Source organism: Mya arenaria, chromosome 11, assembly GCF_026914265.1.
Source record: "Mya arenaria isolate MELC-2E11 chromosome 11, ASM2691426v1".
Classification (NCBI taxonomy): domain Eukaryota; kingdom Metazoa; phylum Mollusca; class Bivalvia; order Myida; family Myidae; genus Mya; species Mya arenaria.
The window spans coordinates 26,416,432-26,435,720 of NC_069132.1; the positions used below are offsets into that span (position 1 = coordinate 26,416,432).

Sequence of the window (19,289 nt, forward strand, 5' to 3'; positions counted from 1 at the left end):
GATGGGTTTTTTTACATTATATTTATACTCTGATGTAAGTTTTCAAAGTATTATTCATGAATTTCAAAACATTCATTCATATTTTCAAACAAATAGCTTTTGAGTGCACTATATTTGCTTTTTTATTTACATTGAAATCTAATAGTAACTCATCGCAAAAATGCAGTATTTTCCTATTACACAAAAAGGAACAATAAGGAAGTGTTTAACATCAATCTTGATACCAGATACTGGATAACAGTCCTTTTATCATCTTCACTGCACTTAGATTTTCAGCAATGTCAATGACCAAATATACTTAGTACATTGTCCAACCCTTCTCCTATATTCAACACTACACTGGTTTATAGTCAAGCTTGGACTCCAGTTTCTTGTTGTCTGCTACCTTCCGTACGGCCTTCATGAAATCTTCTTCAATGACGTAATCACGCTCTGCTCGGATTGCAAACATTCCTAAAGTAGAGGTAAAAAGTAATCTATACATGTATCTTGAAATATGTACAGTTCCATTAAAGAGAAAAACAAAAATAATAGCTTTATTTTCCCTCATCTTTTTAATAAAATTTGCTGGGCTAGCTGATTTAAATTTAGAAGGAAGATGTACATGTATGCTTAAATTTTAGCACTGTGTTCCTGATCACTTGATGGGGTTTTTCCCCACAAAAACAACAACATTGGGGCTGGTAGAAATGGACAGGGGCAGGAGGGATGATTTTTTTGCCTTATTTCTTTATAATGCACCAGTCAATTGTAACCACGCCCCCAGGTCCGGGGGTATACCGGGGATAGCCAGGGAATTGGGCCGTATTTCTAGGTGGCCCCGAAGTGCAGGGTGAATTTGGTGGTTTTTGTCTTTGCACCAAAAATGGTCGGGAATGGGCCTAACTTAGGGTCCCTAAGGTTCGGGGGCATTTTACCAGGAGTTTGTCCCCGCAGGACGCGAATCTTACCCAGGCTTGGCTGGACCGAAAGTCAAAATCCCCGCAATCCCCGGACCTTGGGGGGGGGGGGGGTCGGGGTTACAATTGATTGGTGCATAAATGCAGCCTGCAGCCTTTTTTTTTTTACAATTTTCATAGAAAATAATATGTTGATGAGTGCATCAATTTCATAATTTGATTTTGTTCACAATACCAATTTTACAAGCACTATTTCTTATTCCAAATTATTAATCTCACCTTCTGCATTATTTATTTAGCATCTTTTCCCATCAATTCAACACATCTTATTCTAACAATATACAATTTATTCTACTGAGGTGAGAGAGTAGCCTTATGGTACAGGTTCACCTCCCACTCCTCTTAAGAAGACACTAGTAAAAGTTTTCTTACCCAAGAGATGAAAACAAGAGGGGTTTATATTACCTTACAATCAAGCAATAAAACAAACAAGTTTAATAAACAAATGTTTCACATCACTGGATTTTGGCCCATAGTTCATTTTTTTCCAAGAGCAACTGTTTTCCCACTAATCAAGGTCTACAACTTCACAACAGTCAAAATCAAGTGATGCAATTCAATTTGTGTAATAGTATTTAGTCATCACCTGCTTCTGTGCAGACATTTCTTAAGTCGGCTCCGTTAAAGTCATCTGATAGCTTGACCACAGCCTCCCAGTCTGTCAATACAACAATAATGATATGAATGCTATACTAAATTATATTGATCGACTTAAATAAACATCTAAACTTCTTGGCAAATGTCAATATTATATATTTTTCACCACCTATGTAATAAATAACTTGCAGTTAAAATTATCTTTAATTATAATCATAAACTGTATAAACAGATCTTCTACTCATAGAAGGTACTTAGGCCTGCATAACAATGCATTAAATTTTATTTGTTGATCAATATAAAGATTCGCCAGAAGAAACTACTTTTCAGCTGCAATACATATTGTATAAACTTATAATTTTATAATGGAAAAAATGGAAAAAAAAAATGTTTTTAATCCTCTGCAAATTCGCTTACCAATTTCTCCATGTTTTGCGATAGGAGCAGCATGAATCTTGAGGATGTCCGCTCTAGACTGCTCGTTGGGCAATGGAATTTCTGAAACATGAAATAGCATGTATTATCAAATCAGATCGTATATATTCTGACAGCAAAAAGGGCTATTCTATTTAACATATAACCCACAGGGGAAAGGCACTTTTAAATAATGCCTACCCACTACAGAAGCAAAATTACCCTTTAAGCGTCCAAATAAGCGGAAAAAGACACCCACCCATATACTATGAAAATAATTGCCTTCCCTTCAAGGGTTATATGTTTTACTGCAAACGCAGTGTGTAGCCTAAATATCTTTGACCTAACATAGAGTTGTGCACCATCAACAGAACAGATCTTCTGACGGCTAGGGATGTAACCTGAATATTTGACCAAACATGGAGTTTTGAATGACCAATGAAACACATATTCCACAGCTAAGGCTGTTCAACATTGCTTCCCTGTAACAAAGATAATCAAATGAACATGTGGGTTTAGACACAATGCATTTCAATCACACTCATTAACAGTGTCTGTTTAACCACATTGCCGTATTTCCAGAACATTACATGTACTCACCAATTTTCCTATCCAGCCTGCCAGGTCTGAGGAGCGCAGGGTCCAGTGTGTCGGGGCGATTAGTGGCCATAATCATCTTTACCTTGCCCAGGGCATCAAAACCATCCATCTGGTTCAACAGCTGGCCAAAGAAAACATAAAAAGATTAGTGGTTAATTATTTATAAACAAAATAAAGACTATCTATTTAAGCAGAGTTGAAGAAACAGAATGATATACACGAAAAATCTGGGAGTGATACCCTACTTGTTTTCAAAGAGATGTTTTTGTTTTTAGATGTACCCGGTGTGAATTACCAATACACAGGAGACAGCATACCTGGGTTCAACCAGTACAGAGAAATCTTTTTTTCCAATAAAACAACACAAGGTAGCCTCTGGTTCCAATTTTTTACTACTTCGAGTTGAACACCTGATGTTCAGCACCCTACACCGGGCACTCTACCACTAGGCTATCAGGGTGTTTGCCTCTGTGCATAACTAGATTAACTTCTTTTATTTATTTGCGTTCATAGGAGCCATCTATTCAACATCATACATAAGGATTTTTTTTTTCAGATACGATATGATACATATTTTGAAACAAATAGTAAGTCTTGGAATGTAGCAATAAAGTTTATATGAATATGTTACAGTAAGTTATATGTTAAGTTCATTTTATTGCAATCACTTAGAATCCAATGCATTCTTAATTTTCTTATGTTTTGCAATATGGTACACTCTTTGAAAAGATAGCCCCAATAAGATATTGAAACAATCAGTAATTAATTTATGTTACCTCCATCAAAGTTCTCTGTATCTCTCTGTCGGCCGATGTGCCCTCTGAGAAACGACGCCCACCTGAAAGTCATCACTCAAGCTAAGAGGTTTTTCTTTTATTAACTAGGGTATTATATAGGCATCTTTCCCTCTAAGATTTTTTTTGAATTATGAAATTTTCCCCAAATTTAAAAATATCTTGGAAATCTCACATTTTAAAAGGATTTATTGCATAATCTCAAGACTAAAAAAAAACTAGCCAATATTTTATGCATCATGATACAAAAAAAATATTTGACTTGTAGCTAATTCCTTTCTGAACATGTCATTGACTTAAACAAAGTAATGTAAATTAAAGTACATGTGCATGTACCGTTAGATGGGCCTTCTCAAGTAAAATTATCCCATCGGTTGGTAAATAAGATATAATGTGTATACCAATGGCATCAATTTCGTCCATGAAGATTATACATGGCTGGTGATCTCTGGCAAAGGCGAACATCTCTCGGATGAGTCGAGCACTTTCGCCAATGTACTTGTCCACTATAGCACTGGATACAACCTGTAACAAACATGCACAACGTGAATAACAGCAATCCTGTAGGTCAATATGTAAGAGATTATTGCAGCTATTTAATGCTATGTCTGGTATGAAATTTCAACTGCAATTATATTCAACAATATCAGTTATGGAGATTACACTAAAACACAGCCAGTGATAGTTACTTAATGAGTTCAGAATCTCTCAAATTAGAGAAACCTTAAGATTTTAAGCATTAGTGAATCCTTCATGAAATGAGAACAAGAGCACACCAAGTGGATTCTTATGATTGATAGTTTTGAATAAGTCCAACGAGCACAACTCATACATGCGCACGTCACAAAAAAACAAGCGTTAGTATATTACAGGTTGTCAAGCTTGAGCTAACATCAAAGATTTTGCATGTGTAAGCCCGCCAACAACAATTGGCTGTGAAAAAAACAGACAAGCTCATAAACCAAACAAATTAATTATTTAAAAGGCAGACCATTAAAAGTGTTTGGTAGCCCAATATAATGTTTTTGAAAGACTGTCCTTTTATACCTTGAGGAAGTTAGCATCAAGCTGTGAAGCAACAGCTCTGGCCAGGAGGGTTTTCCCTGTGCCTGGAGGACCATAGAGAAGACAGCCCTTGGGTGGGGTGATGCCCACTCTCTGGAACAGCTCTGGGTTCATCAAGGGTAACTCTATCACCTGTATGAGAGCAAACATATAAGGAGAAATGAATAGTAACAAAGGCCATATACATACATCTAGGAGATTATTTTTGATGTCAGTAAACATAAAATTTTATATTTGAGTTGAACTTGTTCATCATAAATATACATATAAAGGGTATTTCTATCACATTATAGAGAGTTGGTACAGAGGAAGTGTAAAAACATATTATTGGGTTTAATCAAGTAGAAAATCTGTGGTGAACATTAACGGTAGCTAAAATAATAATTAGTGTTTTCAATTGTTTTGCCAAACTGACCTCTCTGAGTTCCCTAATTTGTTCCCCAAGGCCTCCTACTTGATTGTAGCTCACGTCTCCTGGATCCTCTACAGACATGTTGTACACCAGAGGGTCAACCTCTCGCGGTAAATGCCTGTTAAGTGTCAATAACATAATATTATTATACAGACATGGCACTGCCTCCATTCAAAATCTCCCTTGCATCTGGACCCTGCAACATTTATGTCTTCAGATTGTTTGAAACCAACTTCTCCCGATTCTCTGAATCTAATAACAAATACTCATCTGTATGTAAAAGATTTGTCAAGCCATACAATGGCAGTTAACAACTTAAAATATTTCTATTCATAGCTTAAATATATGCTTTAAAGAGCAAGCCTACATGCCCAAGTAAATGTGTACTGCATTTGTAAACAGTACTGTTAATTTGTAACTAGAATCAAAACAATCACTACATACCATGGGTTGATTTACCAGCATTGCAGTGAAAATTTAAATATATTACATAAATAGAAGAATAGTCTGTGCAAAATGTCAGTCATACCTCATAATTGTGAGTGTAGTCATGTCCAGTGCAACCCTTGTTCCCGACTTCAACTTTGCTTTATCCAACTGTCTGCGGCAGCCCACAACATACCGAGGCCCATTGGTTGCCTTCACAATGACTGAAAATTGTAAACTGCACTTGAAAGCCTAAACTGGGCAGTTAATCATAATTAAGTGGATTTGAAGAAACATTTATGAGTATCTTGATATATATTTATTAATATAAAAATTAGTATATCAGGAATTATTAACAATACAATTATATCCAAATGCCATTAAAATATCACAATATTGAACGTTTTGTCCAAATAACAACACTTATAATTTTATGATGCTGATACATTCACAACATATAGTCAGAACATTCAACATGCAAAGTTATTGATAATTCCGGAATCACTTACTGAACAAAATGATTGAATGTAATGCTACTGGATGTAAAAAAGGGCAAATTATAACAAACATTTATTTAAACTCTTACATTTATCTTCTGTTAACTGCTTCAGCACCTCACCAACAATCTAAAAAGAAAAACTTGCATCTTAACTCTAAAGCTGCTATACCTTTATTCCAGAAGCTTTATTATTCCTTCTTTCAAAAATTAAATAATAAAAAAAAATCTATTTATTTCACCTTTACTATAAACAAATCAATAATAACAAAATAACTGAGTTGGAGTAATCAAGTTTACAGTAAATACCTGGCCTACACTCTGCAATGCCTTCAGATCATTTTCCGACTTATCATATTGCTTCGTTAGGTCCTTCAACTGCTCTCGCACTGAAATTATCAATGATAGAAAGCATAATGAGCTTTAACCTTAAAATTATCTATGATTTTTTTTGAAAAGGTAATCATATAAATTTCTTTATTCAACAAAAACATTAACAAATGCCAGCATTTATAATTGATATAAGTTTATGCTGATCACATGATTTGAATTACAAATTTAAGTGTATCAGGACAAACTGATTCGATGGTCCAAATAACACATTAACATTTTGGCAAATCTATTTATACATAAAATGTATTATAAGAATTCAAACCGTGTCTAACTGTTTGATCAATTGCAGTTTATTAGCGTCCTCCACAACTTTTTGAGTAACCAGTCGAACAGCCAAAATAGTAATTTGTCAAACTGTCACTATGTTATGTAATTGAAAACCTGCTTATCTCTGCTAAAAACAATTCTAAATCAGCCTGTTCCTTGGAGTGACTACTAAATTGGAATCTACCAAATAGCAATTGTTTTTAGATTAATGATTGCTATACTACAGGCAATAGACAGTGTTCATCTTAGGCGCATTATGCCTGTGTCAAATAACAATTGGTTCAGTGGTATTATGACTGTTACAGGATGATGATAAACTGGGCTATAGCACATTAACTTATGATGTTACCAAGCTGGTTTTTATTTTTTTTAAAAGCTTTGTCAGTTTGAAACTGCCATCACTTTCATACAGAAGATTTCGAGGAGATATAATAGAAGTTCAACAACTTATGAATCTATAAGAAAACATAAATTAGGAAAAGTTTTGTCCTGATCAATTATCAAACAACTCGGGGACAAGGACAAAAACTGAAAAGTTTGAAAGAAAATGTAAGCCACCTCAACTCATGACTCAGCACAATAACACAAGCTGATATGTCTTTTTCAAAGAAAATATAAAAACGTACACAACTCTTTCATGAACAATTGATTGCCTTACTTTCTTTCAATCGAGCCTCAAGTTCTTTATGTTCGAGTAGCTTCTTTCTATAGTCAGAAAGAACCTTTTCCCGTGGATCAGTTGTGGATGTCATTTTTAGGATTTGTTACCGGTAACTTTTCTCGCCTCCTTCACTGGAGAGTTATTAAATGTTCTTTTAACCCCAAGTTGGTATTTAGTAAAAAGAAAATATGTTCCTACATCGCGAGTCGTGACAAAATTTGACCAATCAGATAAGCTTTAACAAAAGTCCTCGTCATGATTTCAAAATGGCCGCAGCGGGACGATTGACATCTGTCGACTTTGAAATATTTGGTCTCGTTCAAGGTAAATCAATTAAAGATATCTAATGTCATCAATCTAGGCTTAAGTAATTATAATTTGTTTAAAAAAAATCGTAAAAGCAATAAATATGTTGACATAATTAACAAATCGGCCCCTAGTTGAAACGGTTACCTTTACGGCCCCTTACCAAATCGGCCCCATTCTGTAGACGTTTAGGCCCCTGATTACGGAGACGTTTCGACCCTTATTTTTTTTTTTTATTTCTAAATATAAGTAAACATAAAAAAAATCAATTTTTACTTGAAAAGAAGTGATAAGTTATTCACATACAGCTATATACTGGTTGGAGAGCAGTAGCCGGCAAATTTTGCATGTTTTTGAAGATTTCCTCCGAAGATGGAAATGTAGGAAGATCGAAATGTAACGGAAATAATACTTACATTTTATTAAACTAGGGCTCAAGGTCTACTAACTTTACAATATTAAAACTTGTGTCGTCACGAAGCGCGTGCCTAATTGGTGCCACAAAGGGGGTAATCAATTAGTGCCAATTTACGGATTTTGAGAAGTACCCGGCAGTTTTATTTCAATACCGCTCCTTGACTATAAAACCGATATTTATCGGCTTATTAATTATAATTTCCCCATGGGGTGCCTCTATTGAACAGGGAAGTAATACTGGTAACCAAGCGCTGGAGTAGTCTCTCTTTAACAACCCGTCTAAAACCTCCCATGGATACATAAAATTTTGAATATGTCTCAATATTGTTTGAAAGCGATTGACGGCAATATGAAAATATCATTTCAACAGGCTTTTTTAAAAATACATTTTGCTGTGATTCATCTACGAATAATCGTTCATAACCAACACTTGACTGTCGGTAAATGCTAGTGCTATAATTAGATATGCAAATTTATTCAATTGCGCATGCGCAGTAACATTCACGTTCTCTCCCCCACGAGAAAGTTGGCGAACTTTTTGACATTTCCAATACTTTTTGTAAATAAAATGATTAAACGTACGCTTTGTGTTGGATTCGATGCAAATGGTGTTGCTTGGATATGGTTCTTTTTTACCATTCTCACCTTTTTTAAGAAGATTTAAAAAAACACGAATAAAAAGCGATTGCCGGCTACTGCTTTACGCCGGCTACTGCTCTCAACCAGTATGCATAAAAATGTATTGATAAAATATAGATTTAAAAGAAAATATATTTATACTTGAACACATGTGAACATAGACATTTATTCACAAGATTGTTTTTCTATAAAACTAAATTAAGTTAAAACATAAATCTTTATACTTCAAACAAATCTAAAATAATCTTTAAAATAATATATATAAGCATTTGCTCCGATGCATCGAAAAAACGTTTTTTAACTCCCCGATTCGATTTGAGACTGAAACCCAAAAATTTGATTAAAACCGCATATTAAACACTTATGCTAAAAACTGACCCATTGCATTATAGAGTTTCATTCTTCTTTTTTTTCCTTTCTTTTTTTTCAAGAGTTTCATTCTTACTAGCCTAGTAAGTAACATGGCGTCATTCTCATTGAAAGATGCTCCTAAAGAACTAAAATCAAGAGAGAGGGCACATTCCGGGCTCTGCGAGGAATTCATACAGAAAGCAACATGTAAAATTAATTTTGATGACAGTCGTTGTCCAAAGTACAGCAGCTCGATTATCTGATGCAGCATTTGAAAAGGAAACACTCTATCAATGTGCTCAATCTTTAAGTCTGTGAAATAATTAAATTCAACATGTACAGAAAAACACAGCACATTTTACAGAAACTATCTGTTAATAAATTTTAAATGAATAATAAAATCATTTCATATTTTCTTATTCATATAAAATTTATCCACAGATTGTTTCTGTTTTAAGTGTGTGATGTTTTTTTTTGATTATTAACTTTGTAAACAGAAAGTTTTGTTATTTAAAATTTGGTCTTGATGAACACTGTCCTAGTTTTTCATATTTGCAATGATTAAACAACCTTTAAAATATGCAACTTAATATTAAAAAGCAGCAATAAGTAAAACATGAATCGAATCGAAAATTATCGAATCAACATGTTTTATCGGAATCAAATCAAATTGAGCTTTAAGTTAATCGTTGCAGCTGTGAAATGTACACAAGTTTTCATGAATTACTCAGAATTAGAAGTGTTTATTTTTTCATACAACTACCTTAATCATTATGGCTTTAACTTAGATTTATTCTTCAGCAAACGTTAACTGAAATTACTTGTCTGATTATTTACACTGATCAATTATGGTTTAAGACCAATTTTCAATTCCTAAAAATAAAATAGAAGACTTAAAAGGAACTACCTGTAATCAATTACTACATTGATAAAAGTTCAATCATAGATGTACCCTTTAACCCTAGATTGTGTATAAAGCATGCACATGTTAATTACAAGATGAGGAAGATAATAATAAATCATAATAAAAACATAAATGTATTGCATTAACAAATTGGAAAACCTGATATTCCAATGATTTTTCTTTAGGATTGTGATGGTGACCACTTCTCGTTTTTGTAGCATTGAGTGAAGTTAAGATTTAGAATATCTCACTTTCAGGTGTTTTCTTCAGAAAAGTAAGTATACAATGTATAAGTTAGTATTCTTTATTGCTACTCAGCAGAAAGAATTTTTGTGAGTTATTATAAAAAAATAAATGGGGGGGGGGGGGGTGAATCCAGTCTCTATGTTAAACATATTTGAGATTGTCTTTCAAATGTTATATAATTCTGTAGCTTCACTGTACATGTATTTTTGAAAGAACAATAAGAACTCATCAATGATTGATTATTCAGTATAGTTATATTGATAATGGTGATCAGAAATTTATGTAATCATCAAATATGTCAAAAATTCTTTCAGTATCTATAGGTCTTGTTTGCCTTAAGTATGCTTCTACTTCATAACTTTGTAGACAATCCAATTAGAAACCTAACATAATAATGTTATAATTACTCATTTGTGAGATTTTTGCAAATGTGGGTTTGTCAGATGATGGGTTGTTCCATTCCTGTGTGTTGTGTAACCATTAATTATTAATGCATAATTTCTTACAACACCTCTAGTCAATCTTCCACATGTTTCTGACAAAGCCGCACTAAGTCATAGTTAGTGGACGTACTGTCTGAAAAACACCTCTAATGACTTATTTATCATATTGATTTGTATTTTCTTTTTTAAATTATAATTTATACTTAAACAAAATTATGGTATACATTGTAGTGTGCATAACTGTGGCAATAATTAGTTATGTCTCCCCCTCTCTGGGGGAGACATATTGTTTTTGCCCTGTCCGTCAGTCCGTCCGTACGTCACACTTCGTTTCCGATCGATAACTGGAAAACCGCATGACCTAGGATCACCAAACTTGGTAGGGAGGTTGGTCGTGAGGTGTAGAGGATCCCTATTGTTTTTGGGGTCACTAGGTCAAAGGTCAAGGTCGCGGCGACCCCCAATATAAGAAACATTTCTGCTCAAAATCTTGAGAACGGTTTGACCTAGGTTCACCAAACTTGGTAGGGAGGTTGGTCATGAGGTGTAGAAGATCCCTATTGTTTTTGGGGTCACTAGGTCAAAGGTCAAGGTCGCGGCGACCCCCAATGTAAAAAACATTTCCGCTCAATATCTTGAGAATGGTTTGACCTAGGTTCACCAAACTTGGTAGGGAGGTTGATCATGAGGTTTAGAAAACTCCTATATTTTGGGGGGTCACAAGGTCAAAGGTCAACGTCGCTGTGACCTCTAATGTAAAAAAATATTTCCGTGCAATATCAGGAGAATGCTTTGATCTAGGTTCACCAAACTTTGAAGTGAGGTTGGTCATGATGTCTAGATGATCCCAATTGTTTTGGGGGTAACAAGGTCAATAGTCAAGGTCGTGGTGACCTTCCATGTAAAAATCATTTGCGTGTAATATCTTTATGTCTCCCCCATTCATGGGGAGACATATTGTTTTTGCCCTGTCCGTCAGTCAGTCCATCAGTCTGTCAGTCAGTCAGTCAGTACGTCACACTTCGTTTCCGCCCAATAACTATAGAACTCTTAGACCCAGGAACTTCATACTTGGTATGCTAGTTGGTCATGACTAGTAGATGACCCCTATTGAATTTGGGGTCACTAGGTCAAAGATCAGGGTCAACGTGACCTTGAGGTGAAGAAACGGTTTCCACTCAATAACTAAAGATCCTTTGGGTCCAGGAACTTCATACTTGGTATGCTAGTTGTTCATGACTATTAGATGACTCCTATTGATTTTGAGATCAAAAGGTCAAAGGTCAAGGTTACCTTCAGGTAAAAAATGTTATGTTGGCAGTGACCTTAAGCTTAAAAATGGTTTCTGCTCAATAACTAAAGAAAGCTTGTACCCAGGAACTTCATAGTTGTTCATGACTAGTAGATGACTCCTATTGATTTTGAGATCAGTAGGTCAATGGTCAAGGTCACCGTGACCTTGAGGTGAAGAAACTGTTTCCGCTCAATAACTAGAGAACGCTTGCAACCAGGAATTTCATACTTGGTATGCTAGTTGGTCATGACTAGAAGATGACCCATATTGATTTTGAGATCACTAGGTCAAAGGTCAAGGTTGCCATGACCTTGAAGTGAAGAAAAAGTTTCCGCTCAATAACTAAAGATCCTTTGGTTTCAGGAACTTCATACTTGGTAAGCTAGTTGTTCATGACTAGAAGATGACCCCTATTGATTTTCAGATCAAAAGGTCAAAGGTCAAGGTTACCTTCAGGTAAAAAATGATACGTTGGCGGTGACCTTAAGCTTAAAAATGGTTTCTGCTCAATAACTTAAGAACGCTTGTACCCAGGAACTTCATTCTTGGTACGCTAGTCGGTCATGACTAGTAGATGACCCCTATTGATTTTGAGATCAGTAGGTCAAAGGTCAAGGTTGCCATGACCTTGAGTTGAAGAAATGGTTACCGCTCAGTAACTAAAGAACACTTGCACCCATGAACTTAATACTTGGTATGCAAGTTGGTTATGTAGATGATCCCTATTGATGTTGTGATCAGTAGGTAAAAGGTCATGGTCACGATGACTGTGAGCTGAAAAATGGTTTCCGATCAATAATTGAATAACGCTTGCGCCCAGGAACTTCATACAATGCAAACTTCGTTTACATTTTCCATGATTAATCAACAACACTTTCTTCTCTTCACTATTTAATATAATCGAATAAACCAAACTTCACTGTTGGTTTGTCTCCAGTCCAAAGTTACAAATTTCATGTCCATCATTTATTTTTTCTCAGCTACGACCACACAATAGGGGAGACAAGCGCTTTTTCAAAAAAGCAATCTCTAATTAATATTTTATTTTGTGTTTGAATTCTAGTTCAGTATCTATATTGCTTGTGCTTTAGAGCGTTTTGAACTGTTTAATCATTATCTTTGTTGAATTGAATATTGTCCTATTTTACAAACTAATAATGCAATTTAAGAAAACGTCATAATCAACAATTTGATAATCATTAGGCTTTCTAATGCAACTTGAGGTGTTTTGCTGTGACAAGGTTGCTCATATTTTTCAATAATTATTGCTATATCCTTGCCTTTGGGGCGTAATGACTCACAAATTTTACATGACAAGAGATGCGTTCCAAGTCCAAGTGAAAATTGTGTTGCTGTATTTCATAAGATATATCATATATCTTTGGAAAATGGGAATTTAAATTAAATTTATGGGAAAAAAAATTATGTAGGATAATTGTTCGTTTCAGTGTAGGTTCGAAATATATTTCAGCAAGTGAGCAACAAAAAATATATTTCACAGGTGGCTTAGTCACAGGTGAAATAATTTTTTATTTTAATATTCACTTTTGGTCTTAATTAGTTGTAGTATGTTGCTACCTTACACTGAAAAGAACAATTTTTATTTTCATAATAAGCCTAAAAAAGGAATTATAAGGCATAATTACATTTTAGTAGAAAAACATGCCAAATTGTACCGGTATGCACTGTAATGTCATTTCGGAAATGGTGTCATTGATATTGTGTCCCAGCTTTGTGCACATTGTTGTTTGATTTGGAAAGTAAAACTGGCTAAAATTACAAACAGTGATAAATATCAAATTGATATTTTCACTGTTTGAAACTTGAAATATCATTTTTAAATCACTGATAAATCTCCATAAACCAATGGAAGGCATATAACAAACATTTTTAGCAGGAGTCTTGGCGTAGAAATGGTTTGAATTTCTGTCCATTATTAGCCAGAAAAAGACATACATATTATGTTTTATAATATTGTACTTACTGTGACGAAGCATATTTGTTTGTTTGGTTTGCAGTTTCATCACAGGAATTTTCATTCTCAGTTGATTTGGGGATGAATTATTTACAAAATTTTATCATGATTGTTCAAATATTTACAACTTTGATTATTTATTTTTTTCAAGTTGAGGCTTCTTAATTTGGACAAAATTCCTGTGATGCTCTGAATAAAGATAATGTTGCAAACTGCTTTGGAAGTCAACTTAATCCCATTATATATTTCAGCACACTCAGATTCAAGCTAAAGCGCTGGGTTTGGTCGGCTGGTGTTTGAACACACGTCATAACACTGTGCAGGGGCAAGTACAGGGACCAAATGCCAAGATCATTGAAATGTATGTACATGCAAAGTACAATTGAAAATGGAAATGGAAAATTTAAGTAAAATGTATTCTGAATGAAATTATCACAGATGTGTTGCAGGTGCAAGAATTGTTACCATTTTAGTATGAGTTTAATATTTCTGGACAGAAAAAGAAATGGGGTTTATAAATAGGATATTGTGAAAAAGAACACGAAGTACCGTAAATGACTGGGTATTAGACGCACTTTTTTCCCTCAGATTTTGATGCAAAAAAATGCCTGCGTATAATACCCAGTAACAATTTTTTGAACTTTTTTTCTGAGGTCAATTTCAAGCCGAAAGTTTGTTTAGATTTATGTAGAAAGGGATGTTACTCGCGTCATATTGATCGAGTATATACGGGTTAAAACGGCAGTTGAAGATTGGGATACGGTATATCGTAAGACGTTTATAATTTCAACAAAAATATTTTTCGATTAAAGTTACCTTAATTCACCTAAGAGTTCGGACACTCTAAATATTTGGACACCCATAATTATTTCCCAAAATAATTTATTTTGCGTACTTAATTTTCGGACACCCAAAGGACATCAATCATAACTTTCATAGTTACCAAGTTTCACAGACGAAGATTATTGATTTTTATCAATGCCTGGCTAGATTACCTAACCGTATACACCACTGTGACAATTTAATTAGTTACTACCCATCCTAAACGATTTATTGCCTGTTGAAAAGGAAGTGTGATATATTTATTTGAGGATGAAACAAACAGCAAGGGCAATCAAGGGATTAAGAAAACATCGACATGGCATATTTGTAAAACGATCTGCCAATAAGCTTTCAAACTTGTACCACACGACTATATGAAGCAATAATCGTACAGTTATACATTAATCCTGCATAGCAATGTCCATGCTCTCCACGAGATCCTCGTGGGTATAACTGTAAGTTATGTGACGTCACACAGTGTGACTCTTTGATCCGAAGCCGATAGAATGTGTTTATTCAGTTCAGTGCATGTATAAAATGGTGCTTTAATTAACTTCATGAAGGATTTACACTTATAGGCGTAATAAATAAGTTTATGACCATTAATTACTACGGATAAATTAATAAGTGGTAAAAAGCAAACATGAAGAAAAAAGGCAGGTTAAACAAACATGTAAATAAAATGTAAAAATGATAATTTTCTATGTATTCGGAGGGAGAAAAAAATAATTAATTTATGGTGTCCGAACTCTTGTGAATTACGGTATTCAATATTATTTTGAATAATAAATTGAATTAAACAATAATCAAACTTACATATAAAAAAGCAAAGTTGGGCACTGTCAAAATATTTTTTGCATAACAACTTTTCATTCTCGACAGTATGGTTGTATGGTTTTATTATGATAACCATCGCCATTTTCACGAAAAAAAATTTTTTTTGTCACTGTCAACAAACATGGTGGCTGAAAATGCCGGACGATTTTGACATTTTTTCTATGCGTCTTTTAACCAAAAACATAGATTAAAAGTTTTTTTCTCGGATTTTTCACAGATTTTTTTCCCTGCGTCTAATACCCCCTATCGTCTTATACCCAGTCATTTACGGTAGTATATAGTACAAATGTTCCAATTCTCTTTCTTATTTTTTTCAAGAATATTCCATGGGGTGATGGCCAAAGAATTAGGTTCAATAAATTTGTAATGCATGATTAATCAAAAATCTTTTTCATTATTGATATTAAAGTCCATAGATATTTGTAATAAATATAATAACTAAATTTATTTGTAGATATTAAACACATTCAGGGTTTGAATTCGGCACTCTCTCACAAAATGCAAATTGATCTTTAAGGTACAAACAAAGGTACAAAATACTTTGAAAAGTAGCTGCTATAAAATTTTGTTTGTTATAGTTTTTGTTAACATACTTTTTTGTTCCTAAAAAAAAATCATAAAATGATGATATCTTCACAAGCATATTACACTTTTTACTATTTTATTTTTAGCGCTCCAGATAGACTGGTATTTTATGTTCAAATCTTAGGCGCTAGTATTTCACTTGTAACATTCATATGAAATTGGAATATTTTTCTGTTTTTCATTACAAGCACAAATTTTACCGTTTTTTTGTGTGCTAATCTTGCCAAAATGAACAAGCCAAAATGTAATAAACTTTCCACAAAATCTTTAACTAAATGGGTGAAGGACCTAAACAAAATTTGAGTACATTTTTGTTTTAAGTTTTAAGTCTTAACGTTTCAATATGAATGTCATAATTCCATGCATTTTCAAACTGAGACATAGTCGATAAAAAATACCCTTAATTTGTTTCTGACAGAATAATATCTTGATAGTTTACTTGATACAAAGATGTATTTTATATTTCAGGAAAGATTGGTTGAAATCAAAAGGCAGTCCACAATCAAGCATTACGAAAGCTGAATTCACAAGTGAAAGACATATAGACAAACTAGATCATACAGATTTCAAAATCATACGTAAAAAGCATAAAAAATCCTCATGATACTATTTTGACTTTTAGTACATGTACATTCTCCCAGACACCCAGAGTTGTACCTATGTGCTAGTGTGTTTACATGTAGCTAGCTTAATAGCCATAACACTTAATAGATAGTCTTTAGCAGCATATTTGTGAAACAGTCTGTCAGCATTCGTGATAATTCCTACAGTTTACAATTATTCTGAGAGCATTTTTTCACCATGTTCAACATTACTTGGATCCTGTCGGAACTTTTCTGGCCATACAGTGTGCTGCTACTTCTGTGCTATGTCTATGTACAGTATTCAGCTGTGAACAGGTTCATAAAAACTGGCAGTAAACAGAATGTTCTATTCGTCACAGCACACCCTGATGATGAGTGTATGTTTTTCTCCCCAACGATTTTATCCCTTCTCAGAGAGAACCATAACGTGTACCTTGTGTGCCTGAGTAAGGGAGATTTTTATGGACAAGGAGATGTTCGGAAAAAGGAATTATTGGCAAGTTGTGCGAAATTAGGAATTCTTCAAAGTCATGTGACTATTGTTGAAGACGAGAGGTTCCAAGATGGGCCCGAAAATAAGTGGAGTACTGATGCTATTGCTGAGCGTGTTTTAAGTGTTGTGAAGCGTGTCAGGGCAGATAGCGTGGTTACGTTTGATAGTCATGGGGTTACCGGACATGCAAATCATATAGCAGTGTGTAATGGTATTAGGAAATTGTTTAGTGGTAAAGATATGGAAGATGTTTCTGTATTTACTCTAGAGAGTACCAACATCATTAGGAAGTATATGTCGATTCTTGATTTACCTATGAGCAGTATTTTTTGTACATGGACATTTATCAGCTCGCCAATGGATGTCTTAAAATCCTGGCGTGCAATGGCAGCTCACAATAGTCAATTTGTATGGTTTAGAAAGTTGTACATCATATTTTCTAGATATATGTATGTAAATACCTTATGTGAAATGAAATAGAACATGTATTTTATTAGCACACATAAGCTGATAATAGGCATTATCTTCGGTTCATTTCATTTACATAAAATCAAGATCAAACTAGTGTATTATTCAGGTATATTGGACGGATAGTAACTCTCTGTGAGTGGGTAAAATTGTTCTTGCAATCATTCCATTGTTCAATGTGTCACTGTTCCTTAGAGAGTGAAGTTATGCAGGTTCTGGCAAGTAGAAGTACACCGATATAAACATATCTTACTTTTGAATAAAATGATTTTTGAATAAGCGTATGTTTTGTTATCTATATATTCTTTAACTACATAATGTGTAATCTTAAATAGAACTACAGCCGAAGAAATTTCAGCGTATATAAACAATTATTTGCTTTAAGAAAATATCCTTATTAAGGGGTATTAAACTATACAACAGGTGTATTCACCTACATGTATCCAGGTTTTGCTCAATTGGATGGAATGGGGATAGTGTTTTCCAGCATGCACACCTAGAAGATTTAGACAAACTGTATTTATGTTGCCTAAATCCCATCTATGGAGCACGGGCAATTGACAAAATCGCTGAGGTCAGGCATCACATTTCCTTTGAATTAAAGTCCAGTCAAGTCTGTTTCCATGGTGATGGTCTGGCAGTGTCTTTCAACTACCCACTTTGTCAGGAATCAGCTGTGTTTTCCTATTTGTTGTATATCTGATGGCTAGTCATCCAACTTATTCTGCCTGATATTGTGCGCACAAATATTACCAAGTTTGTTAGAGAATGGGTAAAAAACATGTTTTAATTTTAAGAGTGGGCAATGTAAATAGTGGTTTTGACATTTCAATAGGCTGATAATGAGGAGTGATCTTGGTTGTCAATCTTGTCTGTGATATACAAAAAAACACTTTTTGGCCAAGATGTGAACTGTTGAGGTAAGAGAGCTCACAGTTTGGTCAAATATTGGCAATGTAAGGACTACCAGTATGACTCCCTGACTAAAGAAACCTTACTAATGAGATATAATGCCCCTGATATTGAGTTTGGGGAAGAGCGTTAAAGATCGGATAAAGAATGCCCAAGTTTGACAAGTCAACTTGGAATCTACCACGTGACCACAGACACCACACCTATTACGAACTTGTGATTCCACAATAGGGCCCATATTTAATGCTAGCAAAGAAAGCAAGGATTTGATTTGGCATGTATCAAATTTGGAAGCAAAGGCACATTTTACCCAGTTAAACAAGGGGAATAACTGGCAAGTATTCCAGCCACAGTGACAAGACTGCCTTCACATAATGCCGTTAATATTGTCCTTGTAAACATGTATGACATTGTCAGAATCTTGAATCAGCAAGTTTCAACAAATGGGCAGGTATTTAACATAGAATCTAAATAATGTGCAGATTTCGATATGAAAGGACTTATAACATCAATTTTATGCGTAATACACCTTCTCATTCTGCTTTATAAAATAAGGTTGATTAAAATTAACAATTAAATCACGAAATGAAAGGACAGACAACACAGTGTCACTACAATACACCTTGGAACATAAAGTGTGCCCGTTGTCATGGGAAGTCTGCAAGTGAAAATATATGAAGATCACTGCACAAAGTCAACTACAGTGACTAGACTGCCTTAAAAATGGTAAATCTTTTATATAGGATTTATTATATACTATTCTATATCCATCATAAACACTTAAGCTTATTGGTTTTGTTGCCAACCAGTTTAAGACCTCCATCATTTTCAAATGTGTCCAGAATTGATTTGATGGGAAGCACAATTGAAGGTTCTCTTTATTTTTCACCACAACATATCAGACATAGTCTGGATAGAATAAAAAACAA

The 19,289-nt window shown here is 34.3% G+C and overlaps 3 protein-coding genes across 3 annotated transcripts; 2 read left to right on the plus strand and 1 right to left on the minus strand.

Annotated features, from left to right (window-relative positions):
• Positions 1-2: 2 nt before the first annotated feature.
• LOC128209087 (26S proteasome regulatory subunit 10B) lies at positions 3-7,241 on the minus strand. The gene is made up of 12 exons (XM_052912934.1): positions 7,082-7,241; positions 6,073-6,152; positions 5,854-5,893; positions 5,371-5,491; positions 4,845-4,959; positions 4,412-4,561; positions 3,766-3,889; positions 3,347-3,408; positions 2,571-2,691; positions 1,974-2,054; positions 1,546-1,617; positions 3-453 (listed from the first exon to the last, which is right to left on the minus strand). The coding sequence occupies exons 1-12, from the start codon at positions 7,173-7,175 to the stop codon at positions 335-337; spliced, it is 1,179 nt and encodes a 392-aa protein (XP_052768894.1). The 5' UTR covers positions 7,176-7,241; the 3' UTR covers positions 3-334.
• A 95-nt stretch (positions 7,242-7,336) lies between these two features.
• Positions 7,337-16,508, plus strand: LOC128209089 (acylphosphatase-1-like). The gene is made up of 4 exons (XM_052912937.1): positions 7,337-7,408; positions 9,959-9,975; positions 13,911-14,020; positions 16,372-16,508. The coding sequence occupies exons 1-4, from the start codon at positions 7,351-7,353 to the stop codon at positions 16,505-16,507; spliced, it is 321 nt and encodes a 106-aa protein (XP_052768897.1). The 5' UTR covers positions 7,337-7,350; the 3' UTR covers position 16,508.
• A 194-nt stretch (positions 16,509-16,702) lies between these two features.
• Positions 16,703-17,728, plus strand: LOC128209088 (N-acetylglucosaminyl-phosphatidylinositol de-N-acetylase-like). Its single transcript, XM_052912936.1, has one exon. The coding sequence runs from the start codon at positions 16,705-16,707 to the stop codon at positions 17,458-17,460; it is 756 nt and encodes a 251-aa protein (XP_052768896.1). The 5' UTR covers positions 16,703-16,704; the 3' UTR covers positions 17,461-17,728.
• Positions 17,729-19,289: the final 1,561 nt, after the last annotated feature.